We start from the raw sequence: 26,833 nt of genomic DNA on the forward strand, positions 1-26,833 counted from the left end.
GCCCCCCGGCGTCACGTGCCGTGACGTCACGGCGCGTCCGCCAGCTGAGCGCTGTCCCGGAAGTGATGCGGCGGAGGCAGAGCCGGCCGGACCGCCGAGGTGAGCGGGGAGCGTGCGGGAGCGAGCGGGGCCGGCCGCGGCTCTGCCCGCACCCGCCGGCAGCGCGGGGCGAGGGCGGCAGGGCGGGGCTCGGCGCGGCGCGGGCGGCGGCGCTCGGCCAGGGCCGCCGCGCTGCCCCTCAGCCTCGCGGGCGGCCGGTTGGGCTCGGGGGGGGCCCCGCGGCGCCGCCGCCCCCTCACGGCGGGGCCCCCCCCGAGCCGCAGCCCCGCGGGAGCGCCGTGTCCGCCGCGGCGGGGCCGCCCGGTGCCGCGGGCGGGGCGGTCCCGGCGGGCGCTGCCCCGGAGGTGCCGGCGGGTCCGGGAGCGCTCGGTGCCGCCGGGCCCGCCCCGCGCCCATCCCCTGCCCCGGCGGCGGTGCCGCCTCGCCCCGCCGGGTGGGTCCCCTGGGTTGCTGTGTCCCCGTGGGCGCCGCTCGCACGCCGGCGGTGCGGGGGCCCCGCAGCCCCCGGGCCGGGCAGCGGCCGCTTTGTTCGGGTGCGCTCCGTGGCCGGCCCGCACACGTGTCCCGCCGGAACGGGAACGTTCGTGGTGTTTTCAGGGGAAAGGCAGGGGAATAAACTGCGAAGCGATTTATTTCCGAGGTGGTTCTGGCAATCTGAGCATCCCCCCTCCCTTTGCACAGCCACTTTTCCTCCTGCCTGAGCTCTCCCCCTCCCCCGAGCGTGTTTACCCCGCAGTCTGCGCTCATCGCTCTCTCGCCGGGGCTGTGGTGGGACTAATAAGCTGCTGGTAACAACATAAATTATAACCTGCATAATCAGTGTTTCAAGCAAATATTGGTTGAAAGAATGTGCCTTTCCTATCAGTGCTGTGGTTGCTGGAAAGAATCATTGATTATCTTTTAAATAGTTAACACTGCTGATATGCTGCCCTTCAAAATGTTACATTGATAACTGAACAGGCTGATGCCAAGTGTCAGGATACAGCATTGATCCACAGCTGGTAACTTTTTTCGAATGGTAATGCCTGCCACATAATTTAAAGGGGTAATAAGCACTCTGTAAAAAAGGGGCTATGAGTGTACAAACAGAAGGCACAGAACTGCCCTACCTTTCTGAAAATTACTGACCTCACTGGCATGGTCTGTCTCCTTTTGGGAGATTGGTTGATCAAAAGACTGACCATCTAGGCAAATTCTTATTATCTGTTTAAGAACCTCTTTGTTAAACAGTTAATGTGTAACTCCAGCATGAGTGTTTTGTTTGGGCTGTAGCAATGGAAAGAGAGAGTGTCTGAGTACTGGTGTCTTTGGAGCACCTCTGAACACTGCTGCTTGTTTCCTTGGTGAAAGATAATCCTCAGAAAAGGAAACACAGTCCCTCAGTGAAGGTTGCATGTGAAAGAAAGAGGTCTGACCTCGTGTTCTTGTCAGTTCTGTAGCCTGTCCCTGAAGTCCTCCCCACACAGATGTGTCGTGGTGGTCTGTGGAAAACATTCACAGCCCTTCACGTGAAAGGCAACTCACAGTCTAAAGCAAAGGTTTTCTGACATCAGCAGAAAAACTAGAGCTTGTGATCTGTGTTGAATTAGTTCAGATTTGCAAAGTGCAATTGGCTTTATGAACTTGCTGCAAATACCAGCTCTGTAGTGATTTTCTAAAATTCTGATTATTTCCTAATAGCAAGTTGTGTGCAGGCACGAGTGACTGTAATCCTTAAAAAATGTCACAAAGCTATCAATGGGGGAACTTACAGCTTTGGTAATACTCGGCTGCTCAAAGTGATGCTTTTGAAATTGCTTTCATCTTGACACTGACAGCCTGCAATGTGAGCTGTAATCAGCTTCTGGATCTTTAAGGATGGGTTAGGTGCCTTCTCTGCACAGTTTCTTGCTTTATTTTGAAGGTGGATGTTGTTTTGTTCATAGCAAATTCCAGCCGATTTGTGTCAGTAGCTCTCATAACTTGCTGATCTTGGAAATTCATTCATAATTGCATCTTGCTTCCCTTTAGCATGAATTGTATGGAAAAAAGGTGATCAGAGGAAGGAGTGGCTTCGAGAGGAAACCAAGAACAGCTCTTTTGGAAGACTGTCATTGAAACTAATTAAAGAAGTATATATTGAGCAAGAAAGGCTGCCAGACAGTTTGACAGACTTCTGAGACAAAGAGACTTGTTCTGACAAATTCGTGAGTGGATGAGGAAGAGGCTTGGTTCTGCTGCTCGCTGGGGTTCAGCTTAAGGGAGAGAAAGAAATCCTGTGTGTTGTGTGTCTGTGTACAGGGGCAGATGGAAAGGGGATGGACAGAAGGGCAGACAGGACTCTGCTGCACTCGCACTTCCTGGTGGCAGAAAGGGATGTACAGGTGGTTTGGATGGAAAGAGACGCACAGTTGTGGGTTGGCAGGAGAGCCCCAGCACTGCTGAGAGCTGAACCACTTGGTTCTCTTTATTGGTGCTGGGGAAGTGTTGCTAAATTTAATTTAGAGCTTTGGAGGACTGTAAAGTCCATCGTGGTGGGATTTCAGCAGTTTGGAAGAACTTGCAAACTGCAGAAACAACGTTATTGTTTCATTAGGCACATGGGTCTGTGCTAGTGAATGTAACAGGAAAACTCTGAGTAAGAAGAGACTACAAAAATAAAGGCATGGGATGTTAGAAAGACAGTCCTTTCTTTCATCCTTGTAATTAATAATACAGAAGGAGCTGAAAATTGTAACCTGAATTCTTGGAAGACTGAAAGAACAATCTGTAAACACTTGAGGGACTTGGTAGTCGCAGGAAGATAAGAGGGAACCCCCTTAACAACTTCATCAGAATTCCCTGGCTGGGCTCCTTCTCTCTGGCTGCTTCTCCCTAGGGGTCTGCATCTTATCTCGCTGGCTTCCTTTCCTCTATTTGCCTCTGACTAATAGGCTTTGTATTCTGGTTACTGGAAGTCTAATAATTTCTTTTGTCTCTTCCCCCTTCCTCCTTTTTAAAAATACTAGATTAATGGCTGTAATGTTTTGCAGACTATCTGCATTGGTGACATGGATTAATTGTATACTTGACTCCAAGTTATTCAGCAGTAATGACATAGTAAGTCGACTTGAAACAATTGTCCTTTCGTGGCAAATGTTCAAGGCAAATGTTGCCTTCTGGTAAAGAGCCACCTGCAATTTACCCCCTGTAAACATATGACACGAGTAAACTGTCTGTGCTGGTTTTCTCGGTGTCCTCTCTACAGTAAGTTGTCTCTAGTGTGTCTTTTGAAACAGTCAGTGATCTATCTTTTCTCCTCCCCCCCTTTCTTTTGACTCCAGCTTGAGTCAGGTAATTACAGATCTGGGTTGGAACCTTCCTGGGGAGTGATCAGAAAGGCCAGGACTTGCCGCATCGCTCACTCACCCCGTGGCTTCCCCCTCCATGGGAGGGGTTTGTGGAACCTCCTGGCTGTTGGTGAGCAAGTGGGAGAGCCCCGGGGGAAGGGGGGTTGGCAAACCCGGGGGGAGCTCTGATTTCCACACGAGTGTTCTTTGTGGTGCCATAAGGAGGTTCTCTTGTGTCACGTGTGGCTGTGGTGTGACAGCGTGGTGATGTCTTTACATTCTGACCTCAGTGCTGACCATAACAGAGCAAGCAGGGGAAGAGAAAGGGAACCAGAGCCTCTTGCCTAAAAAAGATAATGTGAGAACTAACCCATTTAGGTCTCTGTTTTATCCATGTGTCTTGTGGGGCACTCTCCAGTCCAGTGATCTCCATCTTAAAGGAGGCAGAAAATCTGGATTTTAGGTAAAGGTTATTTAAATGCAGTGTTTTGCTATTAGAAGAATGATGGCTGGGGGACTACTTAGCTGCAAGTATTAAAGAACTCTTTCACAGGAGTAGGAATACTGTAGAGAAACAAGCAAAAGCATGGGTGGAGAGACAGAATTCCAGTAAAGGGAATGAGCTAGTGTAATCTTCTGGTGTCTCAGAAAGAATAGTTATAAATGCTGTTCTGTCTACAGCATCTGTTTTGTGAAAGACAAAACTTACTTTGCAAAATGTGAGAATGCTGTTACTGACCTCCTGTCACAGTTTGTTATTCCCAGAAAGTCAGACTGCCAGAGACAGTATGGCAGTCATAGTTGTTTGTTGTCTCACTTTTCTATTTACTGAACAGAAGTGGGGTGTTTTGAACCAAAAGGATTCAGTGCTCCTGAAATACACCAGTCTTATTTTTGCATTCACGTAGTAGCAGAAAGTGACAGTTTTTAGTTCTTACTCTGATTTTTTTTTTAAGGTAATACTTTTCCTCCTGCAGCTTTGAAACTTCTAATGCAGTCAGTCTTATCTTTTTGTTTTAAAACTGAAAGGGAGGGAGAAAAACCATCTTAATGCCTAGGATTATGGGAGGCACATGTAGCTTAGTAAGAGGCTCACAAACACAAATGTCCTGGCTCTTGGTTTTGGTGCTGACTGTTCAATATTTCATTGCCAACGAGTCTGTGCAGAAAGCCTCGAGAATTCTGCATCAGCACATAAATGGGCGGCCTGGAAGTGCCAAAGGCCTGATGTGTACCAGCTTCCTGCAGTTACCTGTGCTTGGAGTTAGTGATTATGTCTCATGAAGCACAGGATAGAGACCTGCACACCTTGTCTCTTGTGAGGCACAGGACATCAAGTGAAACCAAAGATGTGTGAAAACCTACAAAGAAAAGGTGCACGTTGGTGGGAGCTGCCACCAGATTTCTTGAGATGAGAGTCTTTGCTTCAACTGGTGACCAAGGTCAGGTTCTCAAAGGAGCTCCTTTGAGGCATGGAAGTAGTGCAGCATCCTTTGTACAGTGGGAAGGGTTGTTGTTCACTGCAATAGGGAAGTTGGGACACAAATCAGGAGAGAGAACTAGGGCTTCTGCAGGTGGCTGTGTGTACTTTCTGCTTTAAAAACTGTGGTCAGTTTAAAAACCCAAGTGTATGCTCTTAAAGCACTTTCATATGTCAGTGCTTTCACTCAGAACAATTTGTTGTACATAACTTAGATATGATTGCAGTATTTACGTGGTCAGCTGGTACTGAAGTTCCTACACAACTGCAGGCAGTGAGTGATTCTTTTGGCTGGCAGCCTGTAAACTCTGTTACACTTACTGAGATGGCCAGCGGGCCTGCTGTAAACTCCTTAGGAACATCTGCTGCCAGCAGGGATCTGATGAGGTGGTCTGGCTATTGTCTTTAGACTTGTCCCTTCACTGCCTGGAGGCTGTTGGGGTCACGGTCCTCACATCTGCTTTGTGCTGGAGAAGGGACACTGTTACCCAGAGCTGCTGGAAGGGCTTCCCTTTTTTTCTGTGACTGTTGTCTTTATTGCTGAGAGCAGTAAGAAGTATAAGGTTATTCTCTTACTACAGTTAGTTCAAAGCATATCCTAATATTGCAGAAGTCACTTGATATCTACCTGAATTATATTCAGCTGAACATAGTGGATGAAGGTGCCTCAGACACTTCAAGGTGAAGTCTGATATCTGAATCCAGTGTAAAAGAAAATCTGTGCACACTTAGCTCAGTTTAAAAGTAAATGTTTTTTTTTTCCATTGCAGAGTAGTTTGCAGACCAAGGTGGTTTTTCAGAGTTATTCTGGCTTGGCTGCAGATAGTTGCAATTTTCCCTAGATTATTTTGTGGAATGGACGGAACCAGAATAAGGTAAATATTTGTAGCACAGCTACTTTCAGATGCTTGCAGTGAGATGCATCTCTGTCAAATATCTGAGGGCTGTGGTTTCCTTTGGTCCCATAATCTGCAGTTTTGCTGTAGAGATGTGAACTGGTTGTGTCAGAGCACAGAGTAGCTCTGCCCCTGGCATGTGCTGCTTTAATTATTCACAATACAAACCCAAGTGCTAAAGGTCTGTCACACTGTGCAAAAGTTACAGCGTACCCTGGAAAAATACTGAAGGATTATTCTTTTACAACCCTCTGTACATGAAAGGGAAAAACCACACAAACTCTCATTAGAAGATGATTTGGTTTTTTGTACATGCTGGACCTTGAGAGTTGTGTGGCCTTTGAGAAGGATCTTGGGGGAGAGGGGGAAGATTGGTAGTTTTTGAACGAGTGGAGGTGAATTGCTCAGTGACCAAACCTTTGTTTTTTGAAGGTAGTTGAGTTCTGTGCAGTGAAATAAACGAGTTAGTTCATGCCTAAGTGTGTATGAGGTAGGGAATTGGATGGAATCTGATTTGGGTTCTGGTTTCAGCTTTACTGAAAACTGATGGCATGATCTTAAGCAGCTGTGTCGTTTGGCTGTCTTGATTTCCCCTCAGCCCCTTGTCTTGCTCATAGTCTAAACAGACTTCTCAAAACAAGTACTGCTGCTGCATGAATTACTTCATTAATTTATTTACATTACAGAAGCACCTGAAAGCACCCTTCTAAAATTATATTTTGGTTTGCTAACTGGACTCGGGTTTGTTCTTTGAAAATACAATAATCCTAACAAATCATCCCACCCACCTAATAAAGTAAAATGAAGCACGTAATAGGAAAGGATTTAAAACTTTTAATGGGAACAAGTGGAAAAACAATGAGAATTAATCAGTAAGTAAGGTATTGTGTGGTTAGGGAATGTAAAAGAAAGGGAGAGATTCAAGGATGATGCATGTGTCTCCGCTGAAAAAGCTATGTAAGGAATGTGTCTTGCAAAAGAAAATGTAGTAGGGTGCCTTTAGGCTCTCCCTATAATTTTTCATATTATTATTCATTTTTCCTTGTATAATTAGCTGCACACAGTGAACTACAGATCCAAAACATCTGTTCCATTTTTTTCTGAAGACTACTTGTTGGACTTTGAACATGAGATGTGGTGCCATGCTCTGTGTGTTACTCAGGTGCTCTTCAGGAGTGCAGAAAGCAGGTTTCTTCTGCCCAGTCTCTAGGAAGAGATCTGGGATAGCTCTGGTTCTTGGCACTGAGACCTGGCCCAGCATTATGGACTGTAAACGTTGTTTCTGAAAATTTTGGGGATTTTTGTACCTGGCCCTCTCTTCCCTTCCAAATTAGTTAAGCCTTTCCAGTATGGCCTTTCTCAGAGAAGTCTACTTGTCATTTGAGGAGGTTTTCAGGCTTCCATTCCTGGCTTGGCTTTCCCCTAGACTGCCATGTAGCCTTCTGCCAGCTCTGCATGGTCCTGAATTTTACCCAGTTTGATCACATTTCCAAAGCTGGTTTGTTTCCAAAGCTCAAACCGAGGTTACTCAGAAATAGTTACCCTGCTTTGGAACAGATAACAGAGTTCCCATCTATCTGTCCCCAAAATCATAACCTCTCTTCAGGTCACTGAAAGGTGCTTCAACTGCAGGAAGCCTCACAAACTAATAATTAATTTTAACTAATTGCAGCAGGACATTCTTGCTTTTAGACTTCCTCTTCAGTAACTTTGCATAAGTGTATTTGTGCAGCAGAGGTGTCAGGCGGGTTAATGTGACACCTGGTGCTGGGGATGTGCTGAGGTGCCTTCTGGGCTCCCGAAAGCCCCTCACGTGCCATTGTGCTGCCCTCAGAGTGCTTCTGCTGGGAAAGTTCCATTGCAGGTTAAGACTAGAAATAAGCACCGTGCTGGCTCTGCTGGCCAAAGCTTGGTTTGTGCACCAGGTGCTTCGGTGCTGGGGTGCAGAACTCTGAGCTGCACAGGGAGAGCTTCCAGCAGAGCTGATCCTCTCCATTTCTGCCTGTTGAAGAGGGAAAGGCTATCCCTGGTTCCCCACGGAGCTGCCTTTGGTGAGAACACTCTTAGCCCTGGCAGGGCTGCCGAGGCCAAGCGAGGAGGGCGATGGCAGCTGTGGCGCTGCAGGGCCTGCAGTGATCTCTGTGCAGTGATCTCTGTGCCCCAGCACTGGGGACAGCCAGAGTCACCAGGGAGTCAGACACAGGTGCAGAAAGAGGCAGGTGAGCAAAACAAAGGCCTCCATAATCCTGAGAGTGCACAGTACCTACCTACCTATTTCCCGGTGGATTGCTGAGGGGTTGCTAACGAGCAGGTTGTTGTCTGAGTTGTTGTGGCTCCACCCCGCTCCTGGCACGGGGGGATGATGGTGATCACAGCAATTGGCTCCACCTTGCAGCCCTGACCCAAGGACTGAATGAAAACCTGTGCCACCAAAGTGTTGATGCTTCTTTCCTCCCCACTGCAGTCCCAGTGTGATTTAGGATGAAGTCAGTCAGCCACAACGCATTGCTGTGCTATGATAGCCTTTAAATACAGACTTGAAGGGCTTGATTTTTTAACTGCTAACTCATACTAAGTTTTTGTTCCACATCCCATAATTGTGTTGTCATGAAAGTTTACACGTGCTGCTACATTAAAAATTTTAAAAAAGGGTAAATGGGCAACTTGGAAGAATAGAAATATAAAGAAAGGGGAAGAATTGTAGCTGGCGGTTCTAACAGATGTTAAAACGTCTGGCTACAGACAGTGTGTGTGTGTGCGTGTATAGGTCAGCCAATGTGGAAACTACTTCAAACAACCTGAAAAAGTTTGGCTTTTACTGGGTAGGGCTGAACTCCATCAGATTCAGCTTCTTTTGAACTTGAAATAATTGTTTGCTTCCAGTGTGTGTAGTAGTCAACTGTAGATGTAGATTTGGTGGATCGCGGATTTCTTCCAAAGAAATACAAGTATATTTGAAAAGTAGTTTGTTGCATAAAGTTGCCATGACAATGATCTTCAAAATGTGAACTGTAAGATGTTCTTCTCCTCTGTTTAAACAGGTTCCTTAGGGAATGAGGCTTCACAGTGCCCTGTGTGTCCCCTCTCTTCTTTCCTCCCCGATGATTTATAAAAGGAATTAATTTAGATGCAGGGGGCCAAAAGAAATTAACATAGAAGTGCCAGATGTTAGATTTTCTTACATTCTTGAAATTCATGGGATGCTATAGTCAAATAGGAAGAAATCAAAGCTTCCATCAGTGCTTCCACCTCGAGAGAGGCAGGCACTCCTCCTCTGCACATTAAAGCTGGCTGATGGCTGTGCACCCACAGGACTGTCTGCTAAAAGAGCTGTGAGGCCATGCAAGAGGGAAAAAAGGTGGCTGTTTGTGTGGAAGATGAGGTTTGAGGGAAAGGATATAAACCCTGCATGAAGGAGCTTTTTGGTCTATCCACCTCAACAGTAAACCAGAGAATTGGTTCAGTGGAGATATGTTTTTGCTCTGTGTGTGTATATGGGCAAAAGTACCACTCCATATTTGTAGGTGTTTTGAAACGTTTTGAGTGCCTGTTTCTCTGGGCTTTTAAAGCTTTTTAAAAGCTTTGATCCGAACTAGGTTTTATTTGTCAGTCAAATTTGTCCTAGTCCAAATACAGGACTCAAGTTTGGGGAAAACTCAACTTCTGTGGAGATTGACATACACGATAAGACCTTGTTTCATGGTTTTCTTTCTACTTTCATTCCCTGCTTTCTACTGAAGAAAGCACTGAACAAGCTAATGTTTCTACTTGTTTCCTAAGGAGCAGATCTTAGGCAAAAGGTAAGCATGCAGCAAGGCAGCTTTTGATCACCTGTCTGCTCCCTAGATGTACTAAGAGCTGTAAAAACAAGATGTTTTAGTGTTTCTGTTCGTGTGGTAGAGCAGGGGAGCGTTGCCAGAGATTTCTTGTTTGCTGTTTTTCTTCTGGATCAGATACAGAGGTGTTGACTGGGGGCTGCAGTTGTAGCTCTTGCTACACAAACCAGACATACCTTTGTCTGTCATCTCTTCAGAGTTTTGTAGTTATATAGCAGAGCTGGGAATTGAAGAGAAGTTGAGCCAGCTCAACTGAACATGGGAAAACAAACATGGAAAAGAATGTGCTAGAGAATGAAAAAAGAGAATTACCCTCCAGACCCAAATCATGGTTTGCTAGGTAGCAGCTGTCTGGCATTCACAGATTAAACAGCCACTCAGCTAACATGCAGTGACAACGATAGCATGTCCTCTGTTTTGCTTTGAGTGCATGAAATGAGGAATTAACTCTCCCGTGCTGAAAGCCATAAAAGTATCCGGAAGTGTGTGTTTACTCCTGACAAACACTGGAACTTGGCTGTAGTTTTCAGTACCTGTTTTATTCTTTACATGACAATACAGAGTGAATGGTGTTAATGCTGCTTTATAAGTCAAAAAGTGAAGTAGTTTTTCGATAAAATGACTCTCTGAACACATGGAGTTTGGCTCTGAGGGGTTTTATTAAATGCATAATTGATTCTCAGTGATTTGGTGCATTTCATGGTTTTCGTGGCCTCTTCTAAATGTAAAGATTTGTGTGGTCTTTTGTCTTTCAGCATTCTATGTGGAACCCAGGGAGCCTGAAGGAAGCTGTGAAGCTAATGGAATGATTCCCTGTGTAGCTGAAACTATGTAAGTATTAAATGTTTGCTTGCAAGATCATCTGCCCAGCATCAATTGTTGGAGCAAGGACTGCTTTGGGTTCAGCAGTGGCAATGATGCCCTCCTGCTTTCCCAGTGGAAAGCTGTGTTTGTCTGTTCAGAGATGGAAAAACACAGGGCACCCATGATACTGTTCCCTACTCTCAGCTGTTTTAGAAGTCATGTATCCCTGTCCACTGAAAGGTAGATAATGCATAGTGGAATTCTGTGAAATTCTTACAGGCTATGCTCAAGTGTTTGTGAAAAGCTGAGGTGGCTTGAGGCTTAGTTAAGCTCTAGCAGTGTTGTCTTTGCCTTAGCTAGTGAACTGCTACTTGGAAAGGGATTTAATGGTTGGCTGAGCTGTGTCCCCTTTTGTTATGAGATTTCCTAAAATTTGTCTTGGAGGTGTTCTTGAATGTATGGAAGGTTTTTTTCTTCTACTTTCTTGATACTTTCTCTGTTTGGAAACTCACTGTAAATACTTTCTGATGCAACACTTTATTAAACAACATAATGCTTGTTTTGCTTGTTATTCTCTGGACATATCCAATAATTTCTGCTACTATAATAACACCAGTCATCAAAGAAAAATACAGGGTTGCTTAAATATCTCCTTTGCATCTTCTCCCCTCCTGCCAGCTCCCCCCCACTTCAGTGCTGCCATTTTCAATTGTGCCATGCTGTGCCTGTATGACAGAGAGTTATTACTGAGTCACTTTGTTTTGCTCCCTTCAAATCTTGGGTTATGTGGGACCTGGTCACTTGAAAGTGGAGAAAAACTGAATTCCTTACAGCATTTAGAAAAAAATCCCACACAAACCCCCCACCAAAACAAAAAGCCCCACCAAGCATTAGCCAAGGCCTTTGCAATCTCCTGGATTTTTCATATTATACATGGGGCCATATAGTTCTGCTCTCCTTTGTTGTGAGGGGGTGACTTGCCTGTCACTGGCTGTATTCACCAGCACTGGTCTTCCTGTGTTCCCACTGCTGCCTCCTTTCTAAAAGGTGCAGAGAACGTCTCTGTTGATCCCTGCTTTGCAGTTCCTGTTATGTGGAAGATGGCCTCATGGCTTCTTGGTGATTCATGTGTGCTGGAGGTCATTGCTCAATCCTTGTCTGAGTAATAAACTTCTTTGGGAGTTCTGCATCCTGGAGCACTGAGCACATTTCAACCTTAGCCCTGAATTTTGACCTTTCTTCGCAGAATGGCCAAAGTCGTGGTCAGTGCTGCCTTTTATGTCTTGCTTTTATGCTGTACAAGCCTCTTACAGTAATGTTGCTCCTGGGAATTGATCCTTTTGGAATTGGTGCTTTGCCACCAATCCAGTGTAACCTTTGGGCACGGGAGGAGTTTATACTTGTAGTTCCTGATCCAGCTGGGAGAAATATTCAGCAGGTCCTTACACTGCCGTGGCTGTGCTTGGCGTGACTGAGACGTGACTCTGGCGCTGCTCTGCAGGTAAATGACAGCTCTGCTCACCTTCCAGAGGGAGCCCTCCCACGCTCCTTGGACAGTGGGTTCTGTGCAGCCCTTGATGCTGCAACGAGATCCTCTCTCTGGCCTTCCATAACAAAAGGGCCGACTTCTCCCACTTGTTTCTATCTCCTTCCGACGCTCTTGTTCCTTTCATGCCTTGAAACCTGAGTCATGTAGGAAGCGGAGGTGACTCCTAAGTGAAGTGGATCCAGCTCAGCGCAGGCGATTTACAGAAGGGTAGCTGAGGGAGTGCCAAAAGACTTTGCTCTTACAAAACCAGATCCATGCACAAGCTGCCAGCGGATGCAGTCTGGCTTTTTTTTTTTTTTTTTTCCTTTCCCAAGCTGGTTTTGCTATTTTTGGGGTAGAATGCTTCTAAGTATCTGGCACATGGCATCAAATTTCGTGTAGTACAAAAGTGAGGAATTGCAGCAAGTGTACACCAGTATCTTCTAGTGTTTGTTCATAAGGAGTAGGATTGTGCTCTGAAAATCTCCTGGGCAGGGAGGAGGAACTGCAGTGCTGGCAGTGCCGAGGCAGGAACTGTTCAGGAGCAGCACTGGGCTCCTAGTAAGGCAAGTAAGAGTACAGAAATTGTGTTTGTTAGAGGGGTATGATGCAGGGACATGGTTACCTTGCACTCTGTGGGTAAATGCTGCTGTGGTTGCCAGTGGTTTTTGGGAACAGCTGTTGGGATGCTTTCTCAAATACATGTGTCTAATAATGCTGGCTGACCTTCCCTCTCTGTATTTTAGTGCTCTTTTTGTGACTGCAAATGACTTTAAACCTCATCTGTTTCATCAGGCTGGTGATGTCACTTTGTAAACCTGAATATGAGATTGTTATCATCATTAATACAAGCTGTTGCTTAGGAATGACAGCATGAATCACTTGTATTAGGAAAAGTTATGGACACAGTATGTCACTCTCACAAACTGCCTTCTTTTTTTTTTTTTTTTTTTTTAAACTTTAAATTGGGTTTCCTGAAGTGAATTGGATTAATTTCTGTCAATTATGCTGTGTGTGATTTGACTACTACCAGCTACTTTAAAGGAAAGTACTGCTCACTAATAGGCAGCTATTCTTTAACCTGCCCATAGGGAAAAGCTGTTCCAAGTCACCAATAGCTAATAACTGCTGTTATGTGTTTGAGCAGAAAGTTCTTTATACTGCTTAAACTCTGCTTTAAACTCTTAACACTGGTCTTTACTCAGGATTTTTTTATTCTACTCTTTTACCTACATGCTTCTCTCTAAAGAAAAACTTGTCATGTGCAGTGCTACCTGTCCCTTAGAAACTGATTGAAGAACAAGACTTAGTGTAGATCGAGCATTTGAGTTCTGCTGAATTTAAAGATTGGAGAGGGTCTGGAAAAAGCTGGTATCTGGGAGTTAATCACTAAGCAGTTCTTACTCTGCCTACTGATATCCTGTTTATTTTGGTGTAATGAAGTAATGACTGGTGGAGGCTGGAGAAGATGATGTTGCTCAGGCACATGGCAGCACAGGAATCAGTGCCAGGCTGTGCTCTGCAGTTCACAGAGCTATGAAGTACCAAGGGCCAGTGAAATTGTCTTTTGGGTTGTTTATGTGGACATGCATATTCTCAAGAATCCTTTAAGATACAAATTACTAAGAATTTTTTAATGCATAAAATTGAACTCGCCTATAAAAATGATTGCTACAAAGTTCATCTTTAAAGCAGTGTGATGACAGGATGTATTAGATGTTTGTTCCTTTGGCTGCTTAAAAATAACTCTTTGTTAGTTATGTGTGTGGGTTATGTGCTTAAGAAAACGGATTGGGGAGGGAAAGGGAAGACAGGTAGTTGAAAGCAGCACGTTGGCTGTTGTAACCAACACACAGGCCTGTTGTAGTTGCACTGGCAAAAGTTTTTGTTCATGAAGCTGCATATGTGCTGTTTTCTCAGAACAGGTACAAGTGGCTGAGAGAAGATTTATGTTTGGAAGCTGAGAATTCATCTGTACTTGCTGCTGGCTTACAGCTTAAAACGGGTTCAGCCTCATAAGAGCTCTACTCAAGAAAGAATGACTGCAGAAGAACTGATATGACATCTGTTATCTCTCTTCTTTCTTGTACTAATTCTAACCTGGAAGCAGTACACAAAGACAAGGCAAACCCAATTTTTGTGTTTGAGGCTTTTGCCTGGCTGACAGCAGAGATGAAATGCAAATGAGTGGGTGAAGGAGGAATACGATAAGCAATTGCTTTCTTGGAGCTGATCTTTCTGAGAAATGGACTGTCCACGGCCTGGCTGCCTGCTGATAGGGCAGCGTCAGAATGTTAGTTTGGCTTTAATAGGGAAAATTTGAGAACCCTTTTCTGTGGGTAAAATATCTTTCCCAAATATGCAAGGCTTTGTGATTTATAAAAACAGAGTATGATGAAATCATTTTGGCATTTTAATTTTTATTTAAAAAAAAAAAAAAAAAAAAAAGCCTGAACTGGAATTACTGCTTCTTATCTACATGTGTCTGTCTGAAGAAGATTCATTAAGAAGGCCCCTCCCCTGTCTGTCTCATTACCTGAAGGGAGGAGCCCACTTGGGACAATTAACAATTCCTGAACACCCTCTTGCATGAGAAGCGAGTGTTGCCTCCTTTCTGCAAACACTCTCTGTGTATGTTTTAAGTATTAAAAAAATCTTAATTCCAAACTGTTTAAAAACAAACAGACAACTTCCACTCTCCTTCTTCCACACACACACACAAAAAAGCCAACAGCCAACCCCCCCCAACCCCCTTTTGCTGATTTGCTGAAGGTACAGTTTGGATCCAATGCTTAGGTCTCTGCCAGTTTGTCCCATCAGTGTCCCTGTCCCCTCTCCCCTGCTTTGTTTCAGTGTTTTATATTCTATATATAAAATGTGGGTATACTTTTAAAAACCATTTCCTTTAAAATATTTCTGGGTTAGAGTAGTCTGTCTTGATGAAGCCTGTACATGAATCAACCTCTTTGTAACCTATGTTGCCGTAAGAATTTTAGGAATTTCCTTTATTAGGACCCGTTAGGATACTGCAGCCACTGAGTGAGCTGCATTGATTTCTAGGTAAAACAGTCTGAAATTGCCTGAAATTTATGGCATTGCCAGCCTTCTGTACACTGCTCCTTTTCAGTATTTAGAACTTAAATATCCTGAAGTCGGTCGCTTACTGGCAAATGTTATCCCGCATTTAATACTGAAAACACCCTTTGCAGGCAGACAGCAGTTTGACTGTGGAACTGTTTTGCAGGTTGGCTGAGTGCTGCTGATGGCATGGTGAGATGTGTTGAGGAGCGGCCGCGAGGGTGTCCGAGGGCAGGGGGACCGCGGTAGGAGCTGGTGCGCAACATCATGGGCCAGTGCGTCACCAAGTGCAAGAATCCTTCCTCCACCCTGGGCAGCAAAAATGGGGAAAGGGAATCCGGCAGCAAGTCCCACAGTAAGAGAAGTGCAGTCCACAAAGACGACCACGGCTCAGCCTGCGGGAAGGCTTCGGGAGACATCCTCGTGAACGGCACCAAGAAAACGGACGCTGCTCTAGAGTCCAACCAGCCCCCCACGCTCTCTGGAGATACAAAGAAAGACTCCGTTTGCAGCGCAGAAGAATCTTCACTTCAAAGGATCGGGGAGTTGTTTAGGAGGTACAAGGATGAACGGGAAGATGCCATTCTGGAGGAAGGGATGGAACGATTTTGCAATGACCTCTGTGTTGATCCCACTGAATTTAAAGTACTAGTTTTGGCTTGGAAATTCCAGGCTGCTACCATGTGCAAATTTACAAGGTTAGTTCTTGTAGAACTTGTAATTATTTTCATATGTTAAAGTGTATCCTGTCAGCTGTATGTTGGAGACACAGCCTCATTAGCTTCACTTGTTTCTTCTAACACTTGCATTTTGATCAAATTAATTCCTACCACTGCAGAAGGTAAGCTTTGTGTTGTCTTCTTCTCCCCTTCCCCTCACGGTGGGTTTCAGAAGATGTGGTTTTGGCCATTATGCTGCTAGTGGTAAACACTGTAGTGAGATTCTGTAGACATTCATTTATTCTTGATTTACCAAAAGCAGTTTACTGTATTCAGCATTATCTTGGACACTGAAATGAATTTTTCCTTTAAAGTAATGTGAGATTCTTTAGTAATTGCTACCAACTCTGTTACCAGTTTGTGAAAGAATGACAGATTTGTCCCTGCCCAATTAGTGTTACACTTAATGTCTTTTTCCAAGAGTAATCCTGTTAAAGCGTAGTGAGGGAAGGAAATGTGAGGGGTTTGACTCCAGTAGCAGTTCCATACCTGCTGACGAGCGATTGCTATTCAAAGTGCTGTCTGCCCTTCTGGACAAGGGGCTCAGTCAGCAGGCTCACAGCACTGTGATGCTTCAGGGAACAACAGAAAGGCTAAAACCTCCCCCATAAAGCCCACAGCCAAACCCCAGCTGCAGCAGCCTGCCCCAGCTTCATGAACAATGTCCAGGTAAGAGCAAGTAAAGACTATCTACAGGGACTTACCAGGAAAGGAGGAATTTTTTTATTTTTTGGTCTATCTAGATTGGTTTGAATAATGCTGCCTATTTTTACTGAGGTTATAACTTTCAAAATTACTTTGGTGTTCAGAGCCTTGACCCGAGCCTTTGCTGTGCACTGAACACAGGTAACTGTCCCAGCATCTTCAGAGTCCGTGTGTGTGAGTGTGTGTGTCACGTGGGTGAGTTACTCTGCAATGCAAGTGTGGATTTACTGGAGGCTGAAGGCACAAGTATTTGCTAAGATGGTAAAGGAGTTGTAAGCAATGTCTGTGATTCTGCACAACCACCACGAGTGCTATTAACATGGTTTTGGTGTTCTTGGAGGGGCCAGATCTAGTGGTGAGCAGTTACCTTTGTTTCAGGGCACACTCCATGATACAAGTGCTGGCTGACTTCTTCCATCAAGGAAAGCTGCTCCTGCACTCTGCTGCATCTCCTGTCCTCCCTCCAACCCATTCTGCAACACCTGCTGGCTCTGGTCAATGTTGGCTGGTTATAACACTTGCTCATGAGCATCAGGGATCAGAGATAACCATCCACCCCCTGGTCAGAGTGTTAGTTGGCCAGTTAGTCCAGCACTGGAGCTTTGAGCAGTGGTGTTGTGCTGTAGCCCGTGTTGTGTGATGCCCTGCTCCCTTCCACACTCTCAGCAGGTGCCTTATTGACTGTTGCTGTTGGCAGCCTTTTGATTTTGCAGGCTGGAAGAGCAACCAGAAACCACAGGAAAGCCAGCAGTGAAGTTCTCTGTCCCTTGAGAACAGCTGGCCCAGAGCATGGGCATTTAGACATGGGCAGTACTGAATCAATTTGGGGCATGTGTTCGTTTCAAACACTTGGAATTTCCTCTGTGGTAAATTGGATTCACTTTTTAATGTGAAAGGCACTGGATGTGGCAGTGTCCTGTAGTCAGAATGTGACAGCAACATCTTCCAAATGCTAACAGTGCCCCAGTGGCTCTGAGGGCTGTGTGTGGTTCCCCAGGCCGTAAGGAATGCCTTGGAACTGTGTCTCTTTTCAGTAGGTTCCACAACCAAAGACTTTGTGCCACCTGGGCAGAGTGTACACCTTGTCTTGTCCAGGTAATCCTGTTGGATTTGCCGTAGCTGAACAGAGGTGGGAAGTGTTTGACACGTGAGGTCTGTGGGAAGTGCTCACACTGATTTCTCTTCTCTTGCTTCATAGGAAGGAGTTTTTTGAAGGCTGCAAAGCAATAAATGCAGACAGCATTGATGGCATTTGTGCAAGGTTCCCCAGCCTCCTAAACGAAGCCAAGCAGGAAGATAAATTCAAGGATCTCTACCGTTTCACCTTCCAGTTTGGCCTGGACTCTGAAGAAGGACAGAGGTCGCTACATCGGGAAATAGCCATTGCCCTTTGGAAATTAGTCTTCACCCAAAACAAGCCCCCTATTTTGGACCAGTGGTTACACTTCCTAATCAAGAACCCCTCAGGAATCAAGGGAATCTCCCGGGACACGTGGAACATGTTTCTAAATTTTACTCAGGTGATTGGACCGGACCTTAGCAATTACAGCGAGGACGAGGCCTGGCCGAGTCTCTTCGATACCTTTGTGGAGTGGGAAATGGAGCGAAGGAAAAAGGAAGAGGAAACCAAATGTGTTACGTCTTCGGACACAGAGGGCCTGTGTGAGGAACAGACTTAGCGGTGTCCAAGCAGCAGTGACGAAAGCAACTTGTTGCCCTTCACAAAATGTAAACTCTGGATGTTTCTGGAAATTACCGAGGCTCCAGATTTTTCTACTTTACACCTTTTTCTGCCTTGTCTTTGAAAGGGCTCTAAAATGCTGTATCATGTTTTAGGCACTTTCTTAATTTTGGTTATTCCTTTTACTCTTGCCCTGAAATATTTGACCCTGGCTACAAGTTAAGCGTTTTTGGGGGTTGTTTTTTTTTTTAAGACTTCAGATTAGTATAAGTAAGTCTGATATTTCTTGCACAATGTAGATCTTTTTAGTTAGGTTAAATTAACATTGCTAAGTTATACAGTGCCAGATTAAGTTTTTCATACTACATCTGTCAGGGCAGGTCTGTACTGTGTGTAGTGCTGTTTACATTGTTGAAATTTTAGGCTATAATAATTTTAAGGTTTTATACCAAGATGAACAGCAGTGTTAACTATAAATGCATTAATCCCGGGTAATAAGGCTCTAAAAACCAACATAAGCAACAGCTTTTTGTAATATGGCTAATTCTCATTTTGAGCTAACTCTTAGTGAATGAGTCCAGATCATTCCTTTTTTTTGGACTTTCAAACTAAATGTTGGGATTGTTTTATAAAATTACTGTACCTGTCAGTCAACTGAGTGGTAGATGACGATTTGTATCTAAATCTCTTTACACATTCATGTAATAAAAGAGCAGTACTACCTCAGTTTTATTGAAAGTGGACTTGTTGATGGACTTCCATTTTCTCTGGAAGTTGTATTTTTGTGGTTACATGAGAATATTTTTACTTGACTAAAAGAACCAAAGGTTCTGCTTCTTAAGTTTGCTAAACATTGACAGAAGCAACACACAAATCCTAAGTCTTCAAGGAAAACTGTGGTATAATTCTGCTTTAATTTGTTTGATTTATACCTAAAGTATTACCTTACTTGTCTGGCAAGCACAGTACTTCTATGTAAGGAACTATCTTTTGCATTAATACTGATGAACCAGTTTTTTAAGGCCTATGTTTAATTGCTAAATTGCAGTTAATACTCCACACTTTCTGGAGAAACAATATCGGCATCTGATGACAAAGTGAATTCTTAATGTGTTCTTAATGACAACAGTGTAGATGAGTCATTTTTAGACTGATTTGATAATATTTGGATAGGAGTCAATTTATTATTTTACAATGCCTGTATTGGGATATTTGCCTGTTGAAATTGTTGTGACTTAAAGGGAGTTTTATTAACACTGGTTGAAACTTTTTTGGTTATTGATGCTACCTTTTTTAATTTTTAGTATGTCAACTTTTTTACACCTTTTGGTAAAAGGAATGATTGCCAAGGCTTTCTCTATAGCCAAGTGCTGGCTTAGTTAATTTGATAAACTTCCGTTACACCTTTTTATTTTCAGAGCTGCATTTTAGGATCATAAAACGACTTCAACTAAAAAAAACCAAACCAAAAAGAAAAAAAAGAAGCCTGGTCAGTCATCCATAGCATCTACTGGCTTTTGTGCTGTAAGGGTTTTCAAGCTAAAGGGAACCAGGTTTTAACTGGTGGGCTTGTCACCAGATCCAGGGTGTCGTGCTTTGCATGTCTGCTGTGCCCCAGAGGGGTTAACAGACAGAGGAGCAGGATCTGCCCCAGTTCTGGGACTGGCTTTGCTGGTGTGCAGCCTCTGCAATAGCTTGGCTCTGAGGTCATAAATCACTAACAAAATGTGGGTAATGGAAACTGTTTAAAAACAAGCCCACGAGTCACAGATAGCATCTCTTTCATCTAATAAGAGGAGAGTTTGGTCCGTGCTGCTCTCGCTGGGAGCCAAGCTGTGGCAAACAAATGTGGTTGTTTTAGATGCAGCTGAGTCTGTCTCTGGCAGGAGGAGTGCCCTGAAGTTGCTGTTTTGTGGGTAAATATGCCCAAAGCTTTGTCCTTGCTACTCTAACCTTCCAAGCTACTGTGGCACGAGCACTGTTTGGCAGCAAAACCTGATTCTGGTTTGGTGGGCAAAGCAGGCCAAAGCACTTGTGCTGGTGGTGTTGAATTTATGGTGAGACTTTTGTTGGTGCTGTTACTTTTTAAAAACTAAAATAAATTCCCCAACAGAGGCTGCTTTGTTAGGAAAAGTTCCAAATGCAGACTGTATTTCTAAGTTTGAGGCTCTTCATTCATTCAGCTATTAAAAGCTTTGTTCATCACTTAAGTTTTTTTTTTTTTTCCTAAAGGAAAATTAAAATGTCCAGAGTGTGAAGACTCTTCAGCTGATAGCCAGTGCATGCCTGCACACCAGATCAGGGCAGGGGCTGCTTCTCATTTATGTGCTAACAGGCAGCAGCTCCAAAGGATGAGGGACAGAGCTTTTTTAGAGGGATGTTTATCTTGTGGTTGGAATGTGGACAGCAGGGAAGAAATCAATCTGTAGCACATCCAGCTCAGCCCTTTTAATGTATCAGACTTAATACAGCTTCTTTTTAAGGCAGAGGTGAACTCACAGGAAGGGAAAATCTGGTTTCCTGTTGGGGAAAGGACACACTGTTGGCAGTGGCTGAGTTCCCATGTGTTCAGTGTGGGGGCACAGCCCTGCTCCTGCTCCTCTGCTTCCAGGAGCAGGAGCAGCTCCACCCCCTGGACAGAATACTTGCAAAAATAGCCAAATGATCTATCCAGCAAAGTACCATTTATTTTTAGCCTAATTTCAGTCTTTTAATTACCATTTACAGAATGCAAACCAGACCTGTATCAGTTTCAAGCTCTGAACCAGGAGCTGGAGGTGCTTTGGCAGTGCTGACAGTGAGCGAGGCTGTCAGACCTTCCTTGGATTGCCTGGTGATTTTGGGATCCTCAGTGAGACTCACCCGTGCTCTGTCATGCTGGGGTGGGGGACTGGGCTTTGCACGTGTTTCTGAGAAGTCTTTTATAATATTGGAGCCTCTGAAAATATGTTTGTTTAATGGTTAAACTGTGAATATCTGTGGAACAGGCCAAATACATTCACTCTTCATTTTTATATAATTTAAATCTTTATTTTTTAGGGCACAGGACTGTAAGTGAGCAGTGATGCTGATGAAATCCCTGAAATCATTGCAACTGTTTAATTTTTTTTTTTTTAAATTAGAGTATGCATTAAGGAACTTTATGCATGTAGTGAATCTGCTGCAACTTGGGATAAATAACTATAGGTAACTTTATAGTTATAGTAATATACTGGAAAACTGGTCTGACATCCACAGTCTGTGGCATTTTACTGCCTTCTCTTATATGCAAAGAAATACAACTCCTGTACACTTTAGTCCCTGGTAATAAAAGGCTGACCACCTGCACCATATTATAGTTTGCAACACCTTTAAAATTTGGCTTCCAGATCAACTGGAGGCTCAGTTGTGCTAAATTTTACTCGCATGGGTGCACTTCTGAGGTCAAAGACTGATGACTGACTGATTCAAGTAAGGATTTGAAAGGTCCTGCCCATGGAACATGACTGAGGAAATGGAATTGAACACTGAATTGAGAGTTTACTTACTGCTGGTGCTACTCTCCATGGAGAATTACAGCTTTTCAGTCCTGTGCAATTGTAATGAAAGAACCACAGGAAAAATAACTGCAGGTGTGGCAGGTGGTGTAAGAGCAGACAGCTGGAGCCTGCAGCAGTTGGGAGTGCTGGGAGCGGCTCCCCCAGGCTGGCCTGGCAGATCTGCTCATGGATCACCCTCTGGACCACGGCAGCTTCTCAGCTGAGCACAGGTAGAGCATGAGAGGAGCTGCCCCTGCTCTGCTGACTGAGTGGCTCAGGTTGGTGCACAGGTAGAGCATGAGAGGAGCTGCCCCTGCTCTGCTGCTGTGAGGGGCTCGGGTTGGTGCCCAGATGCAGCCCCTGCTCCCACGGGCAGGGTGGGTGCCTGGTGGGTCGGTCAGTGCTGAGGCAGCAGCAGCTTTGCCTGTGTAACTTGGATCATTCACTCCTCCCACGTCCACCAGAGCCTGAGGAACCCATGGATCCAGGACTAGCCTGTTATCCATGGTTCCCAGGTGTGGCTATGCACTGCCCAGTGACCTTAGTCTTTTCATGACACTGTCAACATCAGCATCTCCCTTATAGTTCTAAGCCTTGGTTCTAAAAAAAGCCCAGCAAAGTTAAAAGAAACACCATGTAGTTAACAGCCACCTCAGTTGTGATATAATTTCTTGGCTGAGGTTACATCATTCCCATGCTTTGGAAAATAACAGTCATTGTGAGTTTCTGGGTCTTGCAGCCTTGTCTTCTGCAGTGTGATCCTTTTTTAGAAGGTCCTCAGTAAATTAGGCACTCAGTTCTTCCCTTGGGCTCACTCTGCTCAAAGTGTGTGCATGTGAATTTAGCTCTTCATATTAAAAAAGGAAGATGTTTAACCTGAAACTCAAAATTCTTTAGGGTAGTGCTTCAATATAGAGCAAAACGTATTTTTTCACATAAGTATTAAAAACAAAGTTTCCTTTCTGCTTAAACTTTGTTGTGTGCAAACAAACCCACCAGTGTTAACATTTTCTCTCTGGACTATTGGAAATTGAACCTTTGGTTTTATAGTGTCAACTGAAGTGAAATACATGAGATTGTAAGACAGAAAGAAGGCTGTAACTCCTTCACCATGAAGTACATAGGTATCTCTACCTCTTGTTCTTAGACTTGAATAGTTGAAGGTTACCATCCTTTCGTCCCAGGATTTTATGCCTGGGTGAGTAATCTATCTTTTTTTTTTTTTTTTTTTTTAATTGACCCAAGTTAAGTATTATCTATTTGCCATAGTTTTTGGTATACTGTGTTTCATGTGTATGCAATGGACCCTTGGGAAGGGAGCCGGGTCAAGCTGCAAACCAGTGTGTTGGTCCTCCCGGGTGCTACTTTTGGAGTGCAATAGAGCGGCCGAGCGGAGCTCCCCGGCCGGGGCTGGGGGGCCTCTGGCAGCACATCCTCCTCCCTGCTCGGGCTGCCTGTACTGGCAGTGAATTGAAGATGGAGCAGCTGCTCCCCAGGAGGGAGCCACCAGCCTTTTCCTTTGCCCTTGAAAAGCTTTAGGAACCCACCTGATGCAGTGCCATGAGTGTATTTTTATTTGAATCAAAAATACTGTGTTTTGTTCGCGTTGGACCAGACCTGTAACACCCAGCAAAGATGGGAGCTGCAGAAGCATAAAGGCTGCACTCATCCTTTTCCTCTCAGAGGTCAGAATCCTGCTCAGGATAAAACCCCTATGCTTGAGTAAAGCTGGAGCGTTCTCAAGGGGACTGGAGGTGCCAGAGTGGCTTCAGTGCTCGGCTGTGCTCATTAATGCATCGAGGGGGTGTCTTTTCCACGCGTGTCTGTGTGCCCTGCTCTCCTTCCCCAAAGCAAACTACAACACAACTACAGTCACGGCACGGCCCCAGGAGATGGGATGCTGCAGCAGCTGTTGCTGCAAGATTGTTCTTCCAGTGCGTGTGAGGGCTGCTTTTGGGGTGTGACCTCGTGCACTATTAGGACGGGCGTGTGTTTCAGGAGAGACAATAGGTAAAAGGAGCACGGACGTTCTTGTCCTGACAGCTTGCCTTAAATCACTGACATTGCAGTGGTTCCTCGCTACTATTGCAATCCTCAGTCTTTGGAAATCCAGCAGGTTCTGTAGGTTGTACTATTTTTGGTTTTAATTTTTTTTAATAAGTTTCTATCTTCGCATAATTGCACTCTTCAAATAAGCCCTTTTTGGATAACATGTCATTTCTCACACAGGAAAAAAAATATTCCGTCTCCAGTGTTTGTGTTGTAAAGTGGGTTTTTTTTCCCTCCTGTAAATTATATTTGGACTATAGGTTGCCTACTCCTGAACCAGTGTGTTTACTTGAATGTTGCCATTTTATGCAGTTACAGCTGCTGACTCTTGCTCTTCTCTGGGCCCATGAGAGTGGAGATCGTGTGACCAGGGGTGGCAAACCTTGCACAGAGGATCAGTGGAGCTGAAGGCTGTGCTACTCCCATGTGTATTCCACCTCAGAGGACTGAACAGTGCTCCATATTTTGAAGTTGTGATTTTTTTAAGTCACGTTAAACATAGTTATCTTAAAAATATGCTTGCTTTCTTATCTGTAAGTTTGAAATAGTCTCTAAAAAGGAGCTGGACTGGCAGGAGTGGTGGGAGGGCCTCATGCTGTTAGTTGTTGAGTAACTCGAGTTGCAGGAGCTGTGGCTGGGACTGGCTGAATGAGGTCCTGATCCAACACTGTTGGGGTTTGCACTGGCTGGTCTTGAGGGCATGAAGCAAATGCAAGGCCTTGATGGGCCCCCTGGAGAAGGGAGACTTGGTTGGTGCAGCTGCGTTTCTTTCTTGAGGCCCCAGTTTAGCCTCACTCCCCCTCTGTGGAAGGAAGGCATTTTGATTGTGTTTGCTCCCAGAGAAGTCGCTCAGTGTAACCAAGGAGGTCCTGGGAGCACAGCTTTGTGTGGCTGTCACTGATCTCATGTGAACAGAGCTCCCTGAGCGGTCTCTCTGCTCCTCAGTAACCAGCAAGGGTGGGCAGGGTCAAATCTTCATGCCAGGAGTGTGTTCTGCCTTTTCAGACTTACCAAGAGAGAACCCAATTTTCTCACTCTGGGAAATGATGAATGTGTTGTGTGTCACAGAGCAGCCCCTGGTTCCTCTCTGGGCCAACAGTATCAGAAATGTAAATGTAATGCTTGAAAATGGCTGGAGTAAATTCTGTTTCATGGAGGACCTTTTTTTCAAGGGGATGCAGCCAAATTTGAAACCATGATCTAGAGGAAAAGTGGGAGAATTTCAGGACGATTCATCTACTGAATCCCATTTGGTTTTCAGTTTTACAGTTACTCTTCTTGTATCAAATTTTTCTCACCATTGTTGTCTGGAACAGAATGGAAACAGCATCTTATGGAATGTGCAATCTAAGGCACAATGCAAATAGGGTATGATAAGAAGGTTGTCTTTACTTGATAGCAATCCTGAGTGCAATGTTTTTGTTGTGTCCCTTTTGGAAGAAGAGCATTAAGTGCAGTCTGAGGTTTTTCTTTTCTTATAAGCAAAGCATTGGTTTGTTCATTACTGACTTCTTGTGAAATTTGTGCCAGATGTATATTAAATATTTTGGTGCTTTTTCTAATCCAAGCTGCCGTTCATTTACCTGTGAGATTATTGTACTTCTGTATATTTAAATGACCAGTCCCTTTAAGAAGAACACAAAACAAAAAATCCTTTAGTCACAATGTACCCTGACTACTGTAGCGTGTCAATGTTCCAAAGCTTCTGGGTTTCCTGTATTCCAGTAAGGTCTGAGGGGAGGGGAACAGCTGCAGAAATCCACCCCTCTGGAAAGGGAACTCGCACGCTGTTCTGGGCGTTACTGAACAAACGAGTAACATTTGTGGTGTTTACAGAATGACACGTCGGTGTTCACTTTTTTGTGCTCAAGCTTTGTACAAAATGTCTTATTTAAAGCTGAAGTCCTTTTTACATTTTTCAATTAAAAAGGGACAAATTACTTTTATTTTTTCATGCCTATAAATAGGACTCTTGCTACTTTTATTTGTCACCTGAGTTTCTCAAGCAGGAATCCTGGATGCTTACCCTGCCTGCTCCTTGCAGGGAGGTGACCACATCATTTTTAAGTGTGTGGAACGAAAACTAGCTGGGTTTTTTCAACTTTGCAGTGCAAGTGTCTGCAAAAAGGGGATGCTGAATGTGACCAGTCTGAACAGGAGTGAATCCTTCCAGAGATGGGTGCTGGGGTCAGTGCCATTCACCCCCTCCCCTGAGCTGCCTGGCCCCGTGGGCTGGGCTGGGTCAGCAGCAGGGAGAGCTGTGCTGGGGAAGGCACTGGTTCCCTTTCACGTTGATGCTGTTGCTTATCCCACTTTGCAACAGCTGCAGCCAAAGGATGCCAGGCTCACTTGGAGTGGCTAAAGTACCTTTTCATAAGTAAAAAAAAAATTGGCTGCATTCATCTTGCTTAATAGATTTAATTTCAGGGGTTTTGGAGGCTTTAAATTTAGTCATGCCCAACACTGACACGAGCATCCCCTGCCTGCTGCTGCCTCTGGGCTCGTGCTGCACTTGCCTGTCTCCTCCTTGCCTGTATTTGCACCTGCCTCCTCCACACAGCTTCCACTCCTTAAACAGAGAGCCCAGCACAGTGAACGTGGAGCTGGAAAGTAGGAGGGTGTAAATACTCTATCAGCTGTATTTTAATAATTTCTGGAATAACTATTTCAGCTTTATCTCAGCCTATTTTAACTGAAAGAAATCTCATCTCATGGTCGAACCTTTAAACAAACGTTTCCTTTTAATTTTTCTGAGTGCCAGAAGCTCTCCTAAGCATCCCTATGCTTGGAAATTCCCTGTGTTAACAAGAGATTCTTGAGCAGCCTCTACTTTAGGTGGCAGGTGCTGGAGCATCTCATCCTGCTTCCAGCTCCCTGTGGAAAGTGTTGCTGTGCTATGTCCACATAATCAAGAACTTTCCTTAAAGCAGCCCTTGCCCCTCCCAAAGCCACACTGAAACCATGAAACTTTTATTTTTCCTCTTTTTTTGTGTGTGTGCAAGGGGTGGGTGGGGGTGGTCGGGGAGGGAGGAGAAAGTGGAGATTGTCCAAGAAGTATGAATCACCCATTCCTCCTTTCCATGGACCAAGCACAGTCCTTTCCTGGAAAGGAGGCAGCGACTCCATTTCAGGGGCTGGCACTGCACATTTCCAGAAATCCACACAATTCCT

At 44.6% G+C, this 26,833-nt stretch overlaps 1 protein-coding gene across 6 annotated transcripts; it reads left to right on the top strand.

Moving 5' to 3' along the window:
• The first annotated feature begins 28 nt into the window (after positions 1-28).
• On the top strand, positions 29-25,224 carry DCUN1D3 (defective in cullin neddylation 1 domain containing 3). Of its 6 annotated transcripts, none has more exons than XM_050317809.1 (5): positions 82-99; positions 3,363-3,498; positions 10,336-10,411; positions 15,157-15,688; positions 17,613-25,224. In XM_050317809.1, the coding sequence occupies exons 4-5, from the start codon at positions 15,258-15,260 to the stop codon at positions 18,091-18,093; spliced, it is 912 nt and encodes a 303-aa protein (XP_050173766.1). In that variant the 5' UTR covers positions 82-99; positions 3,363-3,498; positions 10,336-10,411; positions 15,157-15,257; the 3' UTR covers positions 18,094-25,224. The 6 variants fall into 6 exon arrangements, 5 of the variants coding, with proteins under 5 accessions (XP_050173763.1, XP_050173766.1, XP_050173764.1 ...); XR_007629226.1 differs by lacking the exon at positions 82-99 and having other exon boundaries at positions 555-3,498; positions 17,613-21,843; positions 21,904-25,224; XM_050317807.1 differs by lacking the exon at positions 82-99 and adding an exon at positions 3,076-3,138.
• The last annotated feature ends 1,609 nt before the right edge of the window (positions 25,225-26,833 follow it).

The sequence above is a fragment of the Myiozetetes cayanensis genome, unplaced genomic scaffold, assembly GCF_022539395.1.
Source record: "Myiozetetes cayanensis isolate MyiCay16 unplaced genomic scaffold, myiCay2020 scf20-37, whole genome shotgun sequence".
Lineage (NCBI taxonomy): Eukaryota > Metazoa > Chordata > Aves > Passeriformes > Tyrannidae > Myiozetetes > Myiozetetes cayanensis.